Here is a 25,000-nt window from a genome sequence, read left to right on the forward strand (position 1 = left end):
TGCAGCTTCTCATCCCGTGGCCTTTCGACACCCCGAGTACGGCCGCACAATACAACCGCTCGTCTGGCAAAAAGAATTTGGAGGGAATCCTCCCTTTTCATTGTCCCTTTTTCTCTCTGTAAAGCAACAGTTCCATTGGCAGCAAAACAGGCCCAGAGCATAATACTACCACCGCCATGCTTGACAGTAAGGATGGTGTTCCTGAGATTAAAGGCCTCATCTTTTCTATTGCTGGGTATTGTGGCCAAACAGCTAAATTTTTGTTTCATCCGACCACAGAAATTTCCTTCAGAAGGTCTTATCTTTGTCCATTGAATCAGCAGAAAACTTAAAAGGAGCCTTAAAGTGTGGCTTCTGGAGCAAGGGCCTCCTTCTTGCATGGTAGCCTCTCAGTCCATGGCAATGCAAAACATGCTTGACCGTGGACACTGACACCTGTGTTCCATCAGCTTCCAATTCATTGCAGAACTGCTTTTTGGTGGTTCTCGGTCGACTCTTGATCATCGTGACCAATTTTCTCTTAGCAGCAGGTGATATCTAGCGTTTTATTCCTTTTCATGGCAGTGACAAAACTGTGCCATGCACTTTATACTTATGAACAATTGTCTGCATGGTTGCTCTTGGGACCTTAAGCTGCTTTGAAATGGCTCCAAGTGACGTTCCCGGCTTGTTCAAGTCAATGATTCGTTTTTTTTCCAGATCTTTGCTGAGTTCCTTTGACTTTCCCATTGTCGCGTTTGTAACCGAGTCTAACGACTGCATCACGAGTCCAATTTTAATGGGCTCGGAGTGGTCGTCAATCATAATCACTCGCATGAAGTTAAGAGGCCATGCCATGGAGCTAATTTGATTTGATTGTACCTTTTCTACATCACCAAAATGTATTATTTTTGACCCAGCAGATTTGGTCAGATTTTCAGTAGACCCATAATAAATTCATAAAAGAACCAAACTTTATGAATGTTTTTTTGTGACCAACAAGTATGTGCTCCAATTAACTCTATCACAAAAAAAATAAGAGTTGTAGAAATTATTGGAAACCCAAAACAGTCAATCAATCAATCAATGTTTACTTATATAGCCCTAAATCACTAGTGTCTCAAAGGGCTGCACAAACCACAACACAAACCACTACGACATCCTCGGTAGGCCCACATAAGGGCAAGGAAAACTTACACCCAGAGGGACAGCCGTGACATTATGTTCTGTACAAGTGTATGTAAACTTTTGACTATGACTGTATGTACAAAAGTAAACATTGACATGTGCAAAGGCAGTAATAATAGGATTAAACAAGGCGGCAGCTCAAGAAGGACTTCCTTCCTCATTTATCACAGAGGAAAAACAACTGATTTTACTACCATGTCACTCTCGTCCCATATGGGACCATAGGACGGACAAACATACTGCAGTACTAAGACAATAGTGGCTAGAGGTGGGGGAAATCGATTTTTAGATGCATTGCAATTCGGAAATGGACGATTATAAAATCGATTCGTAAAGGTCAATGATCTGCCGCTTCTTTTCTTTCTCCTAGGATGGACCGCCTGTATCGGTTGGGGACATCTCAACGCTGCTGATCCGCCTCCGCTTGAGATGGTTTCCTGTGGACGGGAGTCTCGCTGCTGTCTTGGATCCGCTTGAACTGAACTCTCGCGGCTGTGTTGGATCCACTATGGATTGAACTTTCACAGTATCATGTTAGACCCGCTCGACATCCATTGCTTTCGGTCCCCTAGAGGGGGGGGTTGCCCACATCTGAGGTCCTCTCCAAGGTTTCTCATAGTCAGCATTGTCACTGGCGTCCCACTGGATGTGAATTCTCCCTGCCCACTGGGTGTGAGTTTTCCTTGCCCTTTTGTGGGTTCTTCCGAGGATGTTGTAGTCGTAATGATTTGTGCAGTCCTTTGAGACATTTGTGATTTGGGGCTATATAAATAAACATTGATTGATTGATTGATTGATCGATGATTAATCAATTATCGAATACATTGTGCGATTCAGAATCGATTCTCATTTCTAAAAAAAATCTTTTTTTTTTTACTTATTTTTTTATTTATTTTTCATTATGTTTTAATCAATCCAACAAAACAATACATAGCAATACCAAAACAATGCAATCCAATTCCAAAACCAAACCTGACCCAGCAACACTCTGAACTGCAATAAACAGAGCAATTGAGAAGACACAAACACGACAGAACAAAACAAAAGTAGTGAAACAAAAATGAATATTATCAACAACAGTATCAATATTAGTTAGAATTTCAGCATAGCAGTGATTAAAAATCCCTCATTGACATTATCATTAGACATTTATAAAAATAAAAATAAGGTGTCCCAGTGGCTTACACTTGCATCGCATCTCATAAGCTTGACAACACACTGTGTCCAATATTTTCAAAAAGATAAAATAAGTCATATTTTTGGTCCGTTTATTAGTTAAAACAAATTTCCATTATTGCAATCAGTTGATAAAATGGTAAATGGGTTATCTTGTATAGCGCTTTTCTACCTTCAAGGTACTCAAAGCGCTCTGACACTATTTCCACATTCACCCATTCACACACACATTCACACACTGATGGCGGGAGCTGCCATGCAAGGCCCTAACCACAAACCATCAGGAGCAAGGGTGAAGTGTCCTGCTCAAGGACACAACAGGCGTGACGAGGTTGGTAGAAGGTGGGGATTGAACCAGGAACCCTCAGGTTGCTGGCACGGCCACTCTCCCAACCGCGCCACGCCGATAAAACATTGTCCTTTACAATTATAAAAGCTTTTTTATCTACTACTCTGCTAGCATGTCAGCAGACTGGGGTGGATCCTGCTGAAATCCTATGTACTGAATGAGTACAGAATCGTTTTTAATCGGAAAAATATCTTTTTTGAATCGAGAATCGCGTTGAATCGAAAAAAAAACGATATACAGACGAATCGCGACCCCAAGATTTGATATTGAATCAAATCGTGGGACACCCAAAGATTCAAAGCCCTAATATATTTATATATATATATATATATCTTGATTGGATTATCCAGAGAATAGTGCTCGATACCGTGGTAGAGCGCAATATGTAGGTGTGGGAAAAAATCACAAGACTACTTCATCTCTACAGAACTGTTTCATGAGGGGTTCCCTCAATCTCCTGATGATTGAGGGAACCCCTCATGAAACAGTTCTGTAGAGATGAAGTAGTCTTGTGATTTTTTCCCACACCTACATATATATATATATATATATATATATATATATATATATATATATATAACACATCCGACACGTACGTAGGATTAACCGAAGGAGCGTTCAAAACAAGATGGAATAATCACAACGCCTCCTTTAGAAACCAGACTTTGCGGAATTCTACAGAACTCAGCAAACACATTTGGAACCTCAAAGACAATAATGTTGAATATTCAATAACATGGCAAATTCTTGCATCCAGCACACCTTACAACAGTGGTAATAAAAGATGCAACCTATGCTTAAAAGAGAAACTGTTTATTATATATCATCCAGATCTATCATCCCTCAACGAGCGCAGTGAAATCATTTCAACATGCCGCCATAGACGGAAACACCTCCTAGGTAACACATGAGCCAATCACCACACCCCTACGCCTGCCTGTACCCACCCACTCTGTGCCCTATATAAACCATTGTATGTGAATGCTTCCATTAAAATCTCCTGATGATTGAGGGAACCCCTCATGAAACAGTTCTGTAGAGATGAAGTAGTCTTGTAAATATATGTTGCTATGGTTTCTGGCTGAGACCAGGGAACTTGGTTGGTGACCACTTCTCATGGATCGTATATCAACTTTTCAAATCGGACTCGCCCATTGGACTCAGTCTACCTGTGCGCATCATCAGTCTTGTCGCTGATCCATACTTGACGCCTCCACTTTATCATCCGGGCCTCGTCCGACCTTTTGTGCTATGTCACACTGGAACAAAGAGCGGGACAAGGACGGAGAGAGACGAGCCAAAATAAACAGACAATAGCTGCTGGGGGGCCCAATTCATCTTGTTAACCCCGCCATCGTGCAGACAAATAAGATGCCGGCGTCCTACTGATAATCTACAACGGCCTTTTGTCATCTTCATCACTGCATTACATCACATAGCACGGCGCTACTAAAGCTGCCATCGGGTTTTGCTTCGTCTTCTCGTCGGGCCCGAAGTGAGCGCCAGGCGAGTGTTTGAGGGACTTCAGTATTTACAATTCTAGTCTTGATTAAGTTTGGAAACAGCAGATTCAACCTCAGGCTGGGCAATAAAATTATATCAATATATATCGCGATAGACACGTAATCGGTATCAATAAAAAATGTGTTCAATCAAATGTTCGAAAAAAAAAATTCCGAAATTTGCAAAGCAAAGTTGGTTGTATGAATAAAGGCACTTGCTCGCTGGTAACCCGGCAACACAGGAAGTGATCACTGAGCAGTCGGCGAGACAATCGGGTAACAGTATCAAACTATATTGTTGTCTCGCGGTTGATTCTTTGCATGGAGCGAGAAGAGAAAGAAAAAGTGAAGAAATCGATTAAACAGGAAAAGTCACCTCGACAATATGGCAGTTTTTGGGGATTTTTGCAAACGGACCATAGTCAGACCAAAATGATGCAAGGCGCTCGTCCTCACCAAGACCATTAATACCACACCATCGATTCAGATATTTTTAGACACATTTACTGGGATAATTCTGGGAAATCTCTTATCTTTCTATTGTGTTGCTAGTGGTTTAGTGAGTTAAATAGTACCTGATAGTCGGAGGGGTGTGTTGACGCCAGTCTCTGAGAAAAGTCACGAAGCTGCGGCAGGACAGAAGCTCCGCTGATCTCCGGTAAGAGCCGACTTTTTACCACAATTTTCTCACCAAAACCTGCCGGTTGACAATCGGTCGGGAACCATGTTCGCTTGACCGCTCTGATCCATAGTAAAGCTTCACCTCCGGGAATTTTAAACAAGGAAACACCGTGTGTTTGTGTGGCTAAAGGCTAAAAGCTTCCCACCTACATCGTTCTTCTTTGACTTCTCCATTATTAATTGAACAAATTGCAAAAGATTCAGCAACACAGATGTCCAAAATACTGTGTAATTGCGCGATGAAAAGAGACGACTTTTAGCCGCAAGTGGTGTGGGCTAATATGTCCCCTCCTCACAAACGTCATCATTCCGCGACGTTTTCAACAGGAAACTCCACGGGAAATTTAAAATTGTAATTTAGTAAACTAAAGCGGCCGTATTGGCATGTGTTGCAATGTTAATATTTCATCATTGATATATAAACTATCAGACTGCGTGGTCGCTAGTAGTGGCTTTTAGTAGGCCCTTCCATCCATCCGTTTTCTACCGCTTATTCCCTTTCGGGGTTGCGGGGGGCGCTGGCGCCTATCTCAGCTACAATCAGGCGGAAGGCGGGGTACACCCTGGACAAGTCGCCACCTCATCGCAGGGCCAACACAGATAGACAGACAACATTCACACTCACATTCACACACTAGGGCCAATTTAGTGTTGCCAATCAACCTATCCCCAGGTGCATGTCTTTGGAAGTGGGAGGAAGCCGGAGTACCCGGAGGGAACCCACGCTTTCACGGGGAGAACATGCTAACTCCACACAGAAAGATCCCGAGCCTGGATTTGAACCCAGGACTGCAGGAACTTCGTATTGTGAGGCAGACGCACTAACCCCTCTGCCACCGTGAAGCCCGGTTTCAGTAGGCCTTTAAACATATTTCAAACCCTCAAATCCCACTCTATGTAGGGTTACAGCCAATAGACCAAAGACTCTACTTTTCTACAAAGAGACTCTACGGTCCGGGAATCGGACCATACCAGCCTTAGAGTTCAGAGATGTTAATACCGTCGTCGTATCGTGATAATGCATGTTGATTTAACTTTGGAGATGTGTCCTGCAAATTTGACAGCAACATGCAAAGAAGGCGTCCTTGTCACAACAAGGCTTGGACGTGGATTGTTTCTTCGATGCAGATGAGGATCAGCACGAGTGCGGCGTGGACGTGAGTACATGGTTGTTTATTTAAACACTATAATCCAAAAATAATCAAACTAAGGGCGCTCACAAGGAGGTACAGACACTTGGCTATGAATAAAGAAAAGACTAGCATAGATGCTGCAAACTACAAACATGAAACAAAAACACTTTCTCGACTGGCATGAATAATAATAAACTAGAAACAAAACTAGCACAATGGCATACATACAAAAACTTACACGGCATGGAGCTATGGACAAGGACATGAAGGAGGTGCAGCATGGGTAGGGTGCGTGCTCATGTGAGAAGATCCCAGAATGATGAACAGAAAGAAAATTACTTAAATACTGGCTGTGATAATCAGGACCAGGTGCGGGACTGAGGGCAGGGGCGTGACAAGGTGGGAACTAATACGTTGGCATGGAAACAAACAAAACCCGGAAGTGCAAAACGTGACTGAATGTCCAAAATCAAAAGCATAACATGACAAAACAAAACATGATCCATAGGTGTGACGGTCCTCAAGGCAGTGTAGCATTCTTCAACCCCTAAAACAAATTAGTGGATTAACCCCGCCTTACAGTATTTTTCGGAATTCATCCATTTAAGTCTCACCTTAAAACTCATCTGTATACTCTAGCCTTTAAATAGACCTCCTTTTTAGACCAGTTGATCTGCCGCTTCTTTTCTTTCTTTTCTTTCTCCTATGTCCCCCCCTCCCTTGTGGCTGTCCAGAGTCGAGACCCAGGATGGACCGCTCGTCGGGACCCAGGATGGACCGCTCGCCTGTATCGGTTGGGGACATCTCTACGCTGCTGATCCGCTTGAGATGGTTTCCTGTGGACGGGACTCTCGCTGCTGTCTTGGAGCCACTATGGATTGAACTTTCACAGTATCATGTTAGACCCGCTCGACATCCATTGCTTTCGGTCCCCTAGAGGGGGGGGGGGGGTTGCCCACATCTGAGGTCCTCTCCAAGGTTTCTCATAGTCAGCATTGTCACTGGCGTCCCACTGGATGTGAATTCTCCCCGCCCACTGGGTGTGAGTTTTCCTTGCCCTTTTGTGGGTTCTTCCGAGGATGTTGTAGTCGTAATGATTTGTGCAGTCCTTTGAGACATTTGTGATTTGGGGCTATATAAATAAACATTGATTGATTGATTGATTTTACCCATTAATGTCGCCGCACATCGGACTGGTTGACTCGTGTCGATATAAGTGCTTATCCATCCATCCATTTTCTACCGGCTTGTCCCTTTTGGTTAAGCGGGGAGTCGCTGGAGGCTATTTCAGCTGCATTTGGGCTGTAGGGGTGGGTACACCCAGGACAAGTCGCCACTTAATCGCAGTCAACATAAATTTTTTTTTTTTTTTTTCTGTCTTGCCTCTGGTGGAGGCGGTCGCAATTTTCTCCGCTCCCTCTTTCCCTGGTTGCTCTCTGTGTATTGTCTTTGAACTTTTCTAAAGCCTCTTTCTTTGCGCTGTCCTCTAATGTAAACATCAAATATGAATATGATCAGCTGGACTCTCGACGCAATTGACACAGTCTTTTCGACAAGGAAAAGAGGTTCGGGGGAGCCTGGCTGCCCTGATGGAACCATTGCTGCGGGGTACGTGAGAGACTCCTGGGATAAATGGAGGATTATGCGTCTCTCAACCCTTTCCATCGAGGACGTAGAAGACATCTACATATTTGGAGCTGTGATCGCGGGGCACTTGCTGATTGGGCTGGGCATTGACAAATTCGGAAGAGGATGGCAGCCACTCAAGGGGCCCAACGGCTGTTCAACGCAATGGAAGGATTGGGTCAGGCTGTGGGAACACAGACTGGGGCGATTTCTGAAATGTATCGCAAAATGGATCTCATCTTGGAAAAGCTTGCGGAGAAGGAATAATTAAATTCGAATTGAAGGAATCCAGCATGGACAAACAGAGAAGATAAGTCACTATTTTGTCTTCTCGAAGAAAAACAACTTCTTAATCTACGATTTGACTCCCTCAAATTGCCTTGACGCAATCAGGAACAGGCTGTTCTGAAGAAGCTCTCCCGAGGACTCCTCGAAGATGGACTCTTTCGACCTTCCTTTTTGTCAACAACACCTGTGGTCGAACTTTGAGATCGGCCTCAGTCCATATTAAAACATTTCATCATCTCTCCCAAGTTAATTGGGTATATCAATCAATCAATCAATCAATGTTTACTTATATAGCCCTAAATCACTAGTGTCTCAAAGGGCTGCACAAACCACTACTACATCCTCGGTAGGCCCACATAAGGGCAAGGAAAACTCACACCCAGTGGGACGTCGGTGACAATGATGACTATGAGAACCTTGGAGAGGAGGAAAGCAATGGATGTCGAGCGGGTCTAACATGATACTGTGAAAGTTCAATCCATAATGGATCCAACACAGTCGCGAGAGTCCAGTCCAAAGCGGATCCAACACAGCAGCGAGAGTCCCGTCCACAGGAGACCATCCCAAGCGGAGGCGGATCAGCAGCGTAGAGATGTCCCCAATCGATACAGGCGAGCAGTACATGGCCACCGGATCGGACCGGACTCCCTCCACAAAGGAGAGTGGGACATAGAAGAAAAGGAAAAGAAACGGCAGATCAACTGGCCTAAAAAGGGAGTCTATTTAAAGGCTAGAGTATACAAATGAGTTTTAAGGTGAGACTTAAATGCACACACGACCCCCACCCTCGATTCAACGCCTTCACCATCGCTTAATTCCTCTGGGGCTGTGGATGGCTGAGCAGAGCTATACAGCGGCAGCGGTGTCTCCTCAAACCCACCCCTCCCTCTGTTGCAAATTGGTGTGATATACGTACCATGTTTAATGTATGCCATGCTATGTGAGGTTTTTTTTCCTTGGACTCAGTCTGGACCCCCCTTAGACTGATATTTTTTTTACTCCCCCCTCTCCCAATGTCACCCTTTTCTCACCTTTTTAAGGAGCGCCATAAGTGGCTGATCCGTTGGCGGTCTCGTCTTGTCCCCCCCTGTAACGTATGTCTGCTCAAAATGACATTTTGTTGTACTTGTGCAATGACAATAAAGATCTATCCTATCCTATCCTATACAGAGCCATTGCCAATATTCCCTGGGATTGTTTGTGTGTGTGTGAGCAGACGCAAAAACTCCCTGAGCATTCAGTAGATCCCCTGTGAGCAACATCAGACGTGCACACTGTGGCCATACCAGCGTCACACCTGTCATCATAGAAATCTAAATGTCTTATTATATATATATAGAGAGAGAGATAGTTATGTCTGAGTATTGTATGTCTGGGTGGGGGTCTTGCTTTGGAAATAATAGTTTACTCATGTCAGAGATCATATTTAGTACCCCTTCAAACATTCTCATTTTGCACAATGAGATGTAAACATGAATGATGATAACAATTAAATAATAATAATAATAATAATAATAATGGATTAGATTTTATATTGCCCTCTTCTATTACAAACCCCGTTTCCATATGAGTTGGGAAATTATGTTAGATGTAAATATAAACGATTTGCAAATCCTTTTCAACTCATATTCAATTGAATGTACTACAAAGTCAAGATATTTGATGTTCATGCTCATAAACTTTATTTTCTTTTTGCAAATAATAATTAACTTAGAATTTCATGGCTGCAACACGTGCCAAAGTAGTTGGGAAAGGGCATGTTCACCACTGTGTTACCATCCATTTTCTACCGCTTATTCCCTTTCGGGGTCGCGGGGGGCGCTGGCGCCTATCTCAGCTACAATCGGGCGGAAGGCAGGGTACACCCTGGACAAGTCGCCACCTCATCGCAGGGCCAACACAGATAGACAGACAACATTCACACACTAGGGCCAATTTAGTGTTGCCAATCAACCTATCCCCAGGTGCATGTCTTTGGAAGTGGGAGGAAGCCACGCATTCACGGGGAGAACATGCAAACTCCACACAGAAAGATCCCGAGCCTGGATTTGAACCCAGGACTGCAGGAACTTTGTATTGTGAGGCAGACGCACTAACCCCTCTGCCACCGTGAAGCCACTGTGTTACATCACCTTTTATTTTACCAACACTCAATAAACGTTTGGGAACTGAGGAAACTAATTGTTGAGGCTTTGAAAATGGAATTCTTTCCCATTTTTGTTTTATGTAGAACTTCAGTCGTTCAACAGTCTGAGGTCTCCACCGTCGTATTTTACGCTTCACGACCAACTCAGTGGCCTAGTGGTTAGAGTATCCGCTCTGAGATCGGTAGGTTATGAGTTCAAATCCCGGCCGAGTTATACCAAAGACTATAAACAATCATTGGTACTTTAACTTTAAATAATGCGCCACACATTTTTGGACTGCAGGCGGGCCAGGAAAGTAGCCGCACTCTTTTTTTACGAAGCCATGCTGTTGTAAAACGTGCTGAATGTGCCTTAGCATTGTCCTGCTGAAATAAGCAGGGGCGTCCATGAAAAAGACGGCGCTTAGATGGCAGCATATGTTGTTCCAAAACCTGTATGTACCTTTCAGGATTAATGGTGCCTTCACAGATGTGTAAGTTACCCATGCCTTGGGCACTAATGCACCCCCATACCATCACAGATACAGGCTTTTGAACTTTGCGTTGATAACAGTCTGGATGGTTCGCTTCCCCTTTGGTCCGGATGACACAATGTCGAATATTTCCAAAAACAATTTGAAATTTGGACTCATCAGACCACAGAACACTTTCCTACTTTATATCAGTCCATCTTAGATGATCTTGGGCCCAGAGAAGCCGGCGGCGTTTCTGGATGTTGTTGATAAATGGCTTTCGCTTTGCATAGTAGAGCTTTAACTTGCACTTACAGATGTAGCGACAAACTGTATTTATTGACAGTGGTTTTCTGAAGTGTTCCTGAGCCCATGTGGTGATATCCTTTAGAGATTGATGTCGGTTTTTGATACAGTGCCGTCTGAGGGATCGACGGTCACGGTCATTCAATGTTGGTGTCCGGCCATGCCGCTTACGTGGAGTGATTTCTCCCGATTTTCTGAACCTTTTGATGATATTATGGACCGTAGATGTTGAAATCCCTAAATTTCTTGCAATTGCACTTTGAGAAACGTTGTTCTTAAACTTTTTGACTATTTGCTCACGCAGTTGCGGACAAAGGGGTGTACCTCGCCCCATCCTTTCTTGTGAAAGACTAAACATTTTTTGGGAAGCTGTTGTTATACCCAATCATGGCACCCACCCGTTCCCAATTTGCCTGCACACCTGTGGGATGTTCCAAATAAGTGTTTGATGAGCATTACTCAACTTTATCAGTATTTATTGCCACCTTTCCCAACTTCTTTGTCACGTGTTGCTGGCATCAAATATTAAAGTTAATGATTATTTGAAACAACAACAAAAATTGTTAGCAGTTTGAACATCAAATATGTTGTCTTTGTAGCATATTCAACTAAATATGGGTTGAAAATGATTTGCAAATCATTGTATTCCGTTTATATTAACATCTAACACAATTTCCCAACTCATATGGAAACCTGCAACCCTCAAGTTTCTGGCACGGCCGCTCTTCCCACTACGCCATGCCGCCCCCAAATGGGACAATGCGTACAATCCTGTAACGTTCCGTCTGTAAAATGTATCTTTTTATTAGCACAGTGGAATAAGCACACATCTAATTGAGGAGTAATAGTGTAACGATCTGGCATTTACACCTAGTGCGGTGTTGGAGTTGTCCGACTATTTGTGTGGCCATAAACGCATCAGGGGTTCAGTGCTATGAGTGTCTGCGCAATAGAGAGAGACCAGGCGGGTGCTGTTGATATGAGAGATGACAAAGAGTTGGTTTTTGGCCGGGTTTGTACGGTGGAAAATGAGCAGTTTTTATCGGTAAAACATTTTTTACTAATGTTTTGAGTTATGAACAAATATAAACAGTTTTGCTCGATAAAGTGATTGAAGGATTATACTGTTCTCTTTAAAAGCGTCTCGAAAGATCAATCAATCAATCAATCAATCAATGTTCATTTATGTAGCCCTAATTCACTAGTGTCTCAAAGGGCTGCAAAAACCACAACACAAACCACTACGACATCCTCGGTAGGCCCACATAAGGGCAAGGAAAACTCACACCCAGTGGGACGTCGGTGACAATGATGACTATGAGAACCATGGCGGGTGCTGTTGATATGAGAGATGACTATGAGAACCTTGGCGGGTGCTGTTGATATGAGAGATGACAAACAGTTGGTTTTTGGCCGGGTTTGTACGGTGGAAAATGAGCAGTTTTTATCGGTAAAACATTTTTTACTGATGTTTTGAGTTATGAACAAATATAAACAGTTTTGCTCAATAAAGTGATTGAAGGATTATACTGTCCTCTTTAAAAGCGTCTCGAAAGATCAATCAATCAATCAATCAATGTTCATTTATGTAGCCCTAATTCACTAGTGTCTCAAAGGGCTGCAAAAACCACAACACAAACCACTACGACATCCTCGGTAGGCCCACATAAGGGCAAGGAAAACTCACACCCAGTGGGACGTCGGTGACAATGATGACTATGAGAACCTTGGCGGGTGCTGTTGATATGAGAGATGACTATGAGAACCTTGGCGGGTGCTGTTGATATGAGAGATGACAAAGAGTTGGTTTTTGGCCGGGTTTGTACGGTGGAAAATGAGCAGTTTTTATCGGTAAAACATTTTTTACTAATGTTTTGAGTCATGAACAAATATAAACAGTTTTGCTCAATAAAGTGATTGAAGGATTATACTGTCTTTAAAAGCGTCTCGAAAGATCAATCAATGTTCATTTATGTAGCCCTAATTCACTAGTGTCTCAAAGGGCTGCAAAAACCACAACACAAACCACTACGACATCCTCGGTAGGCCCACATAAGGGCAAGGAAAACTCACACCCAGTGGGACGTCGGTGACAATGATGACTATGAGAACCATGGCGGGTGCTGTTGATATGAGAGATGACTATGAGAACCTTGGCGGGTGCTGTTGATATGAGAGATGACAAAGAGTTGGTTTTTGGCCGGGTTTGTACGGTGGAAAATGAGCAGTTTTTATCGGTAAAACATTTTTTACTAATGTTTTGAGTTATGAACAAATATAAACAGTTTTGCTCAATAAAGTGATTGAAGGATTATACTGTCCTCTTTAAAAGCGTCTCGAAAGATCAATCAATCAATCAATCAATCAATGTTCATTTATGTAGCCCTAATTCACTAGTGTCTCAAAGGGCTGCAAAAACCACAACGCAAACCACTACGACATCCTCGGTAGGCCCACATAAGGGCAGGGAAAACTCACACCCAGTGGCACGTCGGTGACAATGATGACTATGAGAACCTTGGCGGGTGCTGTTGATATGAGAGATGACAAAGAGTTGTTTTTTGGCCGGGTTTGTACGGTGGAAAATGAGCAGTTTTTATCGGTAAAACATTTTTTACTGATGTTTTGAGTTATGAACAAATATAAACAGTTTTGCTCAATAAAGTGATTGAAGGATTATACTGTCCTCTTTAAAAGCGTCTCGAAAGATCAATCAATCAATGTTCATTTATGTAGCCCTAATTCACTAGTGTCTCAAAGGGCTGCACAAACCACAACACAAACCACTACGACATCCTCGGTAGGCCCACATAAGGGCAAGGAAAACTCACACCCAGTGGGACGTTGGTGACAATGATGACTATGAGAACCTTGGAGAGGACCTAGGGGACCGAAAGCAATGGATGTCGAGCGGGTCTAACAAGATGTTACAATTGAACATGTGCACGCACTTCCTGGTACCCCAGCACCTCCAAAACCCTCAAATCTAGACTCCAAACATCCCAGAACAAGCTAGTCAGATTACTTCTCGACCTCCACCCCAGATCACACCTCACTCCTACCTACTTCTCCAAAGTGGGCTGGCTCAGGGTGGAGGACAGAGTAAAACAACTTGCACTGAGCCTAGTCTATAAAATCCGCTACACCTCCTTGATACCGAAGTACTTGTCAAACTACTTCAATAACGTAAATGACCGCCCTAACCACAACACCAGGGGGAGCTCCACAAACCACGTTAAACCCAGATTCCGATCTAACAAAAGGTCTTAACTCGTTCTCCTTCTATGCCACATAAATATGGAATACACTCCCAACAGGTATAAAAGTAAGTGCATCTCCACTCCTTCAAAACCGCTCTAAAACAACACCTCCAGGCAACGACAACCCTGGACTAACACCCTACCCCCACCACATCCCACCTCAAATGTAAATAATCAAATGTTTATACTTGTTATTATGCTTTCTTATCTCTATATGTCCACTACTTGCTGTACATATCCTACCAAGTCAGACCTACACTGTTTCAATGTCCATTTCTCAGATGATATTATTGTTGATGACTGAAATGCTGATATCAACCAAACCCCCAGATTGTAAATAATGTAAATAATTCAATGTATATTCTCTGATGATTAACGTGTGTGATGACTGTATTATGCTGATAGTATATATTTGTACCATGAATTGATTAACGTGGACCCCGACTTAAATAAGTTGAAAAACTTATTCTGGTGTTACCATTTAGTGGTCAATTGTACGGAATATGTACTGAACTGTGCAATCTACTAATAAAAGTATCAATCAATGAATCAAAACAATGTTGACGAACACTTTTATCTGTTGTGGCCGCTTTTCGTCGCCTGCCACCCACAGAGCTGCATTGAAAAATCCTAAGGAACAAACACAGTGGGGCAAAAAAGAAATTTAGTCAACCACCGATTGTGCAAGTTCTCCCACTTAAAATGATGACAGAGGTCTGTAATTTTCATCATAGGTACACTTCAACTGTGAGAGACAGAATGTGAAAAAAAATCCAGGAATTCACATTGTAGGAATTTCAAAGAATTTATTTGTAAATTACGGTGGAAAATAAGTATTTGGTCAACCATTCAAAGCTCTCACTGATGGAAGGAGGTTTTGGCTCAAAATCTCACGATACATGGCCCCATTCATTCTTTCCTTAACACGGATCAATCGTCCTGTCCCCTTAGCAGAAAAACAGCCCCAAAGCATGATGTTTCCACCCCCACGCTTCACAGTAGGTATGGTGTTCTTGGGATGCAACTCAGTATTCTTCTTCCTCCAAACATAACGAGTTGAGTTTATACCAAAATGGATATGGGTGATACAGTCATGTGGTCAGATGAAACCAAAATAGAACTTTTTGGTATAAACCCAACTCGTCGTGTTTGGAGGAAGAAGAATACTGAGTTGCATCCCAAGAACACCATACCTACTGTGAAGCATGGGGGTGGAAACATCATGAGGTCACGGTGGGTGCTGGAGCCTAATTTTATACAATGGGGCAAACAAGTATTTAGTCAGCCAGCGATTGTGCAAGTTCTCCCACTTAAAATGATGACAGAGGTCTGTCATTTTCATCATAGGTACACTTCAACTGTGAGAGACAGAATGTGGAAAAAAATCTAGGAATTTTAAAGAATTTATTTGTAAATTATGGTGGAAAATAAGTATCTGGTCAACCATTCAAAGCTCTCACTGATGGAAGGAGGTTTTGGCTCAAAATCTCACGATACATGGCCCCATTCATTCTTTCCTTAACACGGATCAATCGTCCTGTCCCCTTAGCAGAAAAACAGCCCCAAAGCATGATGTTTCCACCCCCATGCTTCACAGTAGGTATGGTGTTCTTGGGATGCAACTCAGTATTCTTCTTCCTCCAAACACGACGAGTTGAGTTTGTACCAAAAAGTTCTATTTTGGTTTCATCTGACCACATGACTGTATCATCCATGTATCCATTTTGGTATAAACTCAACTCGTTATGTTTGGAGGAAGAAGAATACTGAGTTGCATCCCAAGAACACCACACCTACTGTGAAGCATGGGGGTGGAAACATCATGCTTTGGGGCTGTTTTTCTGCTAAAGGGGACAGGACGATTGATCCGTGTTAAGGAAAGAATGAATGGGGCCATGTATCGTGAGATTTGGAGCCAAAACCTCCTTCCATCAGTGAGAGCTTTGAATGGTTGACTAAATACTTATTTTCCACCATAATTTACAAATAAATTCTTTAAAATTCCTACAATGTGAATTCCTGGATTATTTTTCCACATTCTGTCTCTCACAGTTGAAGTGTACCTATGATGAAAATCATCATTTTAAGTGGGAGAACTTGCACAATCGCTGGCTGACTAAATACTTTTTTGCCCCTCTGTAGTTATGTGTTAAATTTGTTAAGAATTCAGATGGGTTTTAATTTGTGAGCAGTGCACAATAGCGCAGGCAATTAGAGGGAACGTAGGCCATTGCCGTGCAATATTGATATTTGAAATAACTTCCCAATAAGCCCTTAAGATGCACTGAAAATAAGACGAGTCAATTAACATTCTTGAATAGATTGTGTGTGTACAGTAGAAGCCAAGTTGTGCACAAAGCAGCTGAAGGAACTCTCAAATCATCGACCGTGGGGAAGTTAGTGAATAAGAGATTTGCGTTGTAAAACAACAAAAGAAGCAATTCCATTCTTGAATTAACATCAGTTCAATAATGTGTCATGAGAGAATAAAAACACATTTTAGTCAATATGCATTACAAAAAAAAAAGTGGAAGAAGATGGATGGCATTATAAAACACAATAGCATAGAAAAAAATGAATAGACGTTGACATTCCAAATGATGACTGATACACACTGCGGAGAGACTGCATTTAGATGAGATAATAATGAGTCATATTCTGCAGAAATTGGAAAAATATGGCTTAAGAGGTGTTTCGCAACAGTGGTTAAGTAGTTATTTAAGTAACAGATATCAATATGTGGAAATTAATAAGATTAAATCACAGCCAAGAAGAGTAACTTGTGGTGTTCCACAAGGCTCGGTATTGGGACCTAAGTTATTTATACTCTACCTAAATGATATTTGTTCAGTATCTAATAAATTGAAATTTATTAAGTTTGCAGATGATACAAATGTATATTGTTCAGGAGAAGACTTGAAGGAAGTGTTGAGGATAATGGAGGTTGAGTTAATTCAACTAAAAAATTGTTTGATATTAATCAATCAATCATCAATCAATGTTTATTTATATAGCCCCAAATCACAAATGTCTCAAAGGACTGCACAAATCATTACGACTACAACATCCTCGGAAGAACCCACAAAAGGGCAAGGAAAACTCACACCCAGTCGGCAGGGAGAATTCACATTCAGTGGGACGCCAGTGACAATGCTGACTATGAGAAACCTTGGAGAGGACCTCAGATGTGGGCAACCCCCCCCCCTCTAGGGGACCGAAAGCAATGGATGTCGAGCGGGTCTAACATGATACTGTGAAAGTTCAATCCATAGTGGCTCCAAGACAGCAGTGAGAGTCCCGTCCACAGGAAACCATCTCAAGCGGATCAGCAGCGTAGTAGCAAGCTTTGTGTATTATTCTAATGACCCTTTTTTGAAGTTTTATTATTGGGTCTATGTTTGTTTTATAAACATTTCCCCAAATTTCAACACAATACGTTAAATATGGAAAAATAAAAGAATAATACAACATATGCAGGCATGTCTTATTCAGCATGTGTCTTACTTTATAAAGAATAACAATAGATTTGGATATTTTTCCTTTTATATATTCAATAAGTTATCATTAAATGATAAGAAAACTAAATTTATGGTGTTTAGTGGTGCAAGGACAAATTGTGAAGCAAAATTAAAGTTAAAGCATGTGGAAATTGATAAGAGTATATGAAACTAAATTCTTGGGAATAATAATTGATCATAAACTGTGTTGGAAACCGCATATTGAATATATAAAAGGAAAAATATCCAAATCTATTGCTATTCTTTATAAAGTAAGACACATGCTGAATAAGACATGCCTGCATATGTTGTATTATTCTTTTATTTTTCCATATTTAACGTATTGTGTTGAAATTTGGGGAAATGTTTATAAAACAAACATAGACCCAATAATAAAACTTCAAAAAAGGGTCATTAGAATAATACACAAAGCGTGCTACTATGAACATACCAATCCATTATTTATGAGTTCAAATGTATTAAAATTTTCAGACATTGTGTTTTTAAAAACAATGGAAATTATGTTTCGAGTAAAAAAACAACAGCCTTCTAGCTTGTATTCTCAGGCTATTTCATTTAAGAGGAGAAAACTATAATTTACGGGGGATATCGATTTTTGAAATAGGTAAAGCGAGAACAAATATAAAATACAAATGTATTACAGTTTTAGGAGTTAAATGGTGGAACAAGCTCAGTGATGAGCTGAAGGCATGCACTTCTTTGGTAAGGTTTAAGAAAACATTGAAAGGTGAAATAATTGAAAATTATAAAATATAGTCACAATTACTTTCATCCCATTGATTTTTGATTTATTTATTTGTTTATGTTGATGTTCCAGGCAATCTAATTTTCTGTGAAGGTATAGGATAGGCAAATATAAGCTTTGGCTTCAGCCTATTCCTTTTTTGGTCACTCTTTTTCTTTTCTTTCGTGTGTAAATGTGCATTATTGTATACATATAACATGTACTGTAAAACTGATCACACACAATGGTTGATTGATTTGATTTGATTGATTATATGACCGAAATAAACTTATTTCATTCATTCATATTTTGAAATATGCGATCTTCTATATGAATTTGTTTTAACTATTGAATGATCTTAAAGTCCTACTGAAAGCCACTACTAGCGACCACGCAGTCTGATAGTTTATATATCAATGATGAAATATTAACATTGCAACACATGCCAATACAGCCTTTTTAGTTTACTAAATTACAATTTTAAATTTCCCGCGGAGTTTCTTGTCGAAAACGTCGCGGAATGATGACGCGTGTTTGTGACGTCTTGGGTTGGAGGGGCACATATTATATTAATAAATGATAAATGGGTTGTACTTGTAAAGCGCTTTTCTACCTTCAAGGTACTCAAAGCGCTTTGACACTACTTCCACATTTACCCATTCACACACTAATGGTGCTCTGTCCTCAGCACCATGGACAGAGGCGGTGACCTTTGCTCCTGCAGGCAGCGCTGGCAACATCTCCCTCCACAGTATGATTAAACCATATTCAAATCGTATCTATAATCCGCAAAATATGTGAAAATATCGTGTAAACCCGGGGTGTCCAACATTTTTGATTTAGGGACTGGAGGCATGTGGTGTAAATGGGAAATAAAAACAGAATATTTGCAAATCCTTTTCAACCTATATTCAATTGAATGGACTGCAAAGACAACATACTTAATGTTCGAACTGGAAAATGTTGTTATTTTTGGCAATTATTAGCTCATTTGGAATTTAATGCCTGCGACATGTTTCAAAAAATATTAGCGCAGTCGTCTCTTTTCATCGCATAATTACACAGTATTCTGGACATCTGTGTTGCTGAATATTTTGCAATTTGTTCAATTAATAATGGAGAAGTCCAAGTAGAAAGAAGGAGGTGGGAAGATTTAGCCTTTAGCCACACAAACACACGGTGTTTCCTTGTTTAAAATTCCCGGAGGTGAAGCTTTACTATGGATCAGAGCGGTCAAGCGAACATGGATCCCGACCACTTGTCAACCGGCAGGTTTCGGTGAGAAAATTGTGGTAAAAAGTCGCCTCTTACCGGAGAACAGCGGAGATCAGCGGAGCGACTATCAGGTACTATTTAACTCACAAAAACACTAGCAAAACAATAGAAAGATAAGGGATTTCCCAGAATTATCCTGGTAAACCCTTTATTTATTGAATCAGGGATACTGAAATTCCACGACATAGTGGAATTGCAAACAGCTAAGATTATACACAAAGCAAACTATAACCTGCTTCCCAAGAATATACAACAATTCTTCTCAACAAAAGAAGAGAAATATAATCTTAGAGAAAAACATAATTTAAAACATTTGTATGCACGTACAACACTTAAAACCTTCAGTATATCAGTATGTGGGGTTAAATTATGGAATGGATTAAGCAAAGCAATCAAACAATGTACTAATATGATCCACTTCAAGAAACTCTTCAAACTGGAAGTGTCAACAAAGTACAAAAAAGAAGAACCATGATAAACATTCTGATTTTACTCACTCATTCATTCTCAAAATAATCTGATTTATCTCATTTTATGGATTAAAATTTAAGCAATTATTTATTTATTTATTTATTTGTATTGTGATTACTTATTACTTATGGAGTATACATTGTGAATACATTGAGAACAGGAAGTGAACAAAAGTTTTAGCAACTGTTATGTAAAGAAAAGGGGTAGGATTAAATAAGCTCTGCTTCTTCCTCCTCCTTTTCGAACATGTTGGAAAGAGAAACTGGAAATTGTGATGTATCATGTTGTATGCTTGCATGTTCCAAATAAACTCAAACTCAAATGTGTCTAAAAACATCTGAATCACTCCCAATGCAATCGCCTTTTTTTTTCTTTTTTTTTCCTAGTCCTTCACTATCAATATCCTCATCCACGAATCTTTCATCCTCGCTCAAATTAATGGGGAAATTGTCGCTTTCTCGGTCCGTATAGCTCTTGCTGCTGGAGGCTCACATTATAAACAATGTGAGGATGTGAGGAGCCCTCACACCGGTGATGTCATCGTCTGCTACTTCCGGTACAGAAAAGGCTTTTTTATTAGCGACCAAAAGTTGCGAACTTTATCGTGGATGTTCTCTACTAAATCCTTTCAGCAAAAGTATGGCAATATCGCGAAATGATCAAGTATGACACACAGAATGGACCTGCTATCCCCGTTTGGATAAGAAAATCTCACTTCAGTAGGCCTTTAAATGATCTTAAAATATGAATTGTTCTTCTTGTGTTGAATAATGTCTTAAGTGTGGTTGTCAAGCTTAGCCAGCGTGGCTGTTATTGTTTTTATGAATGACTGTGGTAATACTAACGATACCTATTGTTTTCGTCATCGTACTTAATTTAAATGCTTTGGTTGGTTAATGTTTTGAATCCCTGTTATTGATAATATCATTATCATCATTACTGATACTGTTGCTATTGCAAAATGTTGGTTTTCCTATTTCGTCAATATTGTATTGTTACAATTGCTTTGGAAATGTCTGTGGTGGCGCGGTTTCTCTGTTGTCTTATTAGTTTGATTAACATTCTGAGGGATTTTTGCAAATAAAATAAATGGAAAGGAAACAAGAGCAATTGCTTGTCGGTTTAACTTTGGCCAAAGACTTCAAGGGCAACCACATTAATTTTTATTTTATTTTGCCTATCAATCACAATTATGGGTGACGAGAACCCATTGGGCTTTCAGTTCTTTGTGCGTTCTTTTAGTAGTAAAAAGCTACTAGCAAGAGGTGGCTAACAATAAAGGCAAAATTGCGCCGCTAAATCCCTGTAAAAAGCCTCCATCCTGTCAAAGTTTGTTGGTGACGAACCCCAAGATGCAGAGATGGAGGCAGGCACGGAGTGAGAAAACATGATCTAATATAAAATACTAGAACAAAACCAAACAAAGGGTACAAACAAAAAGCGCGCACGTGGGCGGATAACAAACGAAAAGGTCTAGCGTGGAAGCTAGCAGGTATCTAGAAGGAAATAGAAGTCGTACTTATAATAAGAAAACAAACTGGAAGCAGGGAACAAAAGACAATAAGCTACAAACCACTATCGAATATAGCTCACCGCAACGCTGCATAGACAAAATATCAAACGACACGACACGACAGGTAGCAATGACACAAGAGCGACAATAATCCAGCGCTGACGGGAGGAGCAAAGCAGGTAAAATAGGAGTGGGCTGATTGACACCAGGTGTGGCCAGATGCCAATCAGCCGCAGCTGAAGGGAGACAAACAGGAAGCTGAACCAAAATAAGAGTGCTGATAGGAACTAAGGAAGGATATACTAAACACACATAGGAAAAACTAAAACACAAACAAACTGTCAGGGGCAAGCCTGACACATCCGTGTTTTATACACATGCTGTTAGCGTGTGTTTAATGTAGTAACAGGCACTTTGATAATATACAATATTTACGTATTTTGGTCATTTTAAGCATTGCCAGAACTTCAGTCAAAAATGACAACATTGTGATCGCGTTCTGTTTGCTACGACGACTCAGGGCAGACTTAGTGAGAGACGGCTGACGCCGACAATATTGGGACTGAAAAGGATCCGGATCCCTTATCTTTGAGCATGACTAGGCAGAAGATCGTAGGCATTGAGCGATCAAGAAGAAAGGGTGAAACGTCGGAAAAGACCGTGGGCGAGAGAGTCAGGACTGCAACAAAGGATACAAAATCGACTGCATCGGCATGAATGAGCAGGTATCGGTCTCCTTGGACGTATCCTCGCTCATCCATGCAGACTGGACACTGGCCGAGAGTTGGTGGGGGGCCGAGGGTGGTTGCTTTGTTGGGTCTGCTCCTGTCTCTGGCCATCGGCATGAATGAGCAGGTATCGGTCTCCTTGGACGTATCCTCGCTCATCCATGCAGACTGGACACTGGCCAAGAGTTGGTGGGGGGCCGAGGGTGGTTGCTTTGTTGGGTCTGCTCCTGTCTCTGGCCATCGGCATGAATGAGCAGGTATCGGTCTCCTTGGACGTATCCTCGCTCATCCATGCAGACTGGACACTGGCCGAGAGTTGGTGGTGGGCCGAGGGTGGTTGCTTTGTTGGGTCTGCTCCTGTCTCTGGCCATCGGCATGAATGAGCAGGTATCGGTCTCCTTGGACGTATCCTCGCTCATCCATGCAGACTGGACACTGGCCGAGAGTTGGTGGGAGGCCGAGGGTGGTTGCTTTGTTGGGTCTGCTCCTGTGTCTGGCCATCCTCCCCTACCCCAGCAGACAATGGAGTGTTTTTTGTGTTGTTTTACTTTTGTGGCTGGTTGCATATGTGCCATATTCAGGAATTATATCTAACCGACTTACATTTTAACAGGATAAACCTTGTCAAATGATATGCAACCATGTTTGGTCGTATTTTCTGCGCTTAAGAAATTTCTTTATGACTTTAGCTCCAGACTTCTTGTGTTTGCATGATATTGTCATTACTGCCACAAGTGGTGGAAAAGTGCATAACTACTGAGTACCACCGCGGCCTATACGGACCACAGATGAGAAACATTTTTGGGCGGCCCTGCAGAGGAGTGCTCCTGGCCCTATGGTTAAGAAACCCTGATTTGGAGTCTTTATGGTAAATGGGTTATACTTGTATAGTGCTTTTCTACCTAGAAGGTACTCAAAGCGCTTTGAGGTGAAGTGTCTTGCCCAAGGACACAACGGACGTGACGAGGTTTGTAGAAGGCGGGGGATTGGAACAGGAACCCTTACGTTGCTGGCACGGCCACTCTCCCAACCGGGCCACGCCGTCTTTGTTCGGACTCTAGTTGTAACCAGCCGGGTAAACCCGACTGATTCCACCGACATTTCCCACAATGCAACTGTAATGCAAGTAACGCTCTGGAACTATGAATAAACCTCAGCTGATGTCGACATAGTCAGAGGGTTTTAACCGGACTTGATACCCTGAGTAGTTTTGAGTGGACCCACAATTCATCTACAAATGGCGGCAAAATACTTTGCAGGATGAGCCGCAGCTTGAGAAAAATAAGGAAAAATGGATTCATCAAACCTGCTAAACTAACGTCAGGTATCAAGTCAAAGTTGATTTTAAGGTCATAGCGACGAGAGAGGAAAACCGAATAGGTCTTACCTTGAGGTAGACGCCCCACGACAGCTCGGTCTCAATCACCATGACAACGATGCCAAACATCCCGAAAATGAGGGCGTAGTCGCTCAACCGCTTCCTCTTCTCAAACAGCGCCCTCCGATGGCCCAGTTTGTAGCCAATGTTTTGGTTCTTCCGCTTTGGAGCCTTGGAAGTGCTGGCACGGGCCCCGGTGCCCACTGTCCCGGAACCCGCCTGGGCGCCGCCGCCGCCGCTGCCGCCCCCCCTCCCCGGCTGCGCCCGTCGGCTCTCCACCAGCGCGTGGTTCTGGTGGTAGATGGACATCTGGTTGGAGGCGGTGTCGCTGACGTCATATCCTGCTCTGGGGTACGGCGAGTCTTCTCTGGATGAAATGACGATCTCCGGGGGGCTCTGCAGGGGCGGTTGATTGGTGGACGACTGGGTCCCCAAGGAGGGCGGGGGGGCTTCTCGCTGGGCCGCCGTCGCCCCGGCAACAGCGGAGACGGCGCCCTCTTTGGTCTCGCTGCCGCTGTCCGACTCGATGAGGTTCCTCCGGGAGGCGCTGAGGCGGCTCAGGGGCTTCATGACCCCGCCCGTGTACTTACAGGAACTCATGGCGATCTCGGTGAAGGGGTTGCTGTCCCTGCGGTGGACAAGGGGGCTGGCCTGCCTGTGCTTGCACCCCCGCTCCCGGTCCCTCTCCCGGTCCATGGAGGGCGAGTGGGAGGGGTAGAAGAGGGCGTTGTAGATGGGAGAGTTGTCCCCGCTCAAGCTGTGCTGCGAGCCCAAGCAGGAGGACAGCGGGGTGCTGGTGGGGTGCAGGGCGTTGGGGGCGGGCCCCGCCGAGGGCAACTTGGGCAGGGACGCCGAGGGCGTGGCGGCGGGGGACGGCGACGGATTGCTGCCGTTGAGGCGGCCCAGGCTGGACGCCGCCATGTGGTTGGAGTGGTTGGGGTGGGGGACGCCAGCCAGGGGGAGGAGAAAACGCTGGTCTTCTTCCTCGCTCCCACCGAGGAGCGCCAGGCTCAGAGAGGGGGGAGGCTCCATGGCCACGATCCAGTCTGGGGGGGGGAGACACAATCATACAAAGCAGTGAGCAATCAGTGCAAGAAGACAATCTGGGAGTCAATTAGCCACTCGTTTCCTGTTGATGCTTGTTTTGGTAAAAATGGAAAGAATAACCTACTTTTTAGGGATGACATAACCAGACTTCACCTACCGCTTGTCTCTCCGTGCCCTGCAGATCAAATGTGTTGGATCACTTGGCGGCAAGGATGAGGACTTTTTTTCTTTTTCATGTTGTCACAGCCATGCCTTCTCTC

General features: G+C 42.6%; 1 protein-coding gene across 1 annotated transcript in view; it reads right to left on the reverse strand.

The window, feature by feature from the left end:
• The window catches only part of kcnn3 (potassium intermediate/small conductance calcium-activated channel, subfamily N, member 3), a 281,514-nt gene that overhangs the window by 256,043 nt on the left and 471 nt on the right, over window positions 1–25,000 (reverse strand). The window contains exons 1-2 of the mRNA XM_061881689.1: window positions 24,898–25,000; window positions 23,703–24,739 (exon numbers count right to left, since the gene is read on the reverse strand). The exon at window positions 24,898–25,000 is cut by the window's right edge and continues 471 nt beyond it. Of these exons, the coding sequence (XP_061737673.1) occupies window positions 23,703–24,725 (1,023 nt within the window). The 5' untranslated portion in view covers window positions 24,726–24,739; window positions 24,898–25,000. The remainder of the gene's footprint in view (window positions 1–23,702; window positions 24,740–24,897) is intronic.

This window comes from Nerophis ophidion, linkage group LG21, assembly GCF_033978795.1.
Source record: "Nerophis ophidion isolate RoL-2023_Sa linkage group LG21, RoL_Noph_v1.0, whole genome shotgun sequence".
In the NCBI taxonomy this organism is placed as follows: domain Eukaryota; kingdom Metazoa; phylum Chordata; class Actinopteri; order Syngnathiformes; family Syngnathidae; genus Nerophis; species Nerophis ophidion.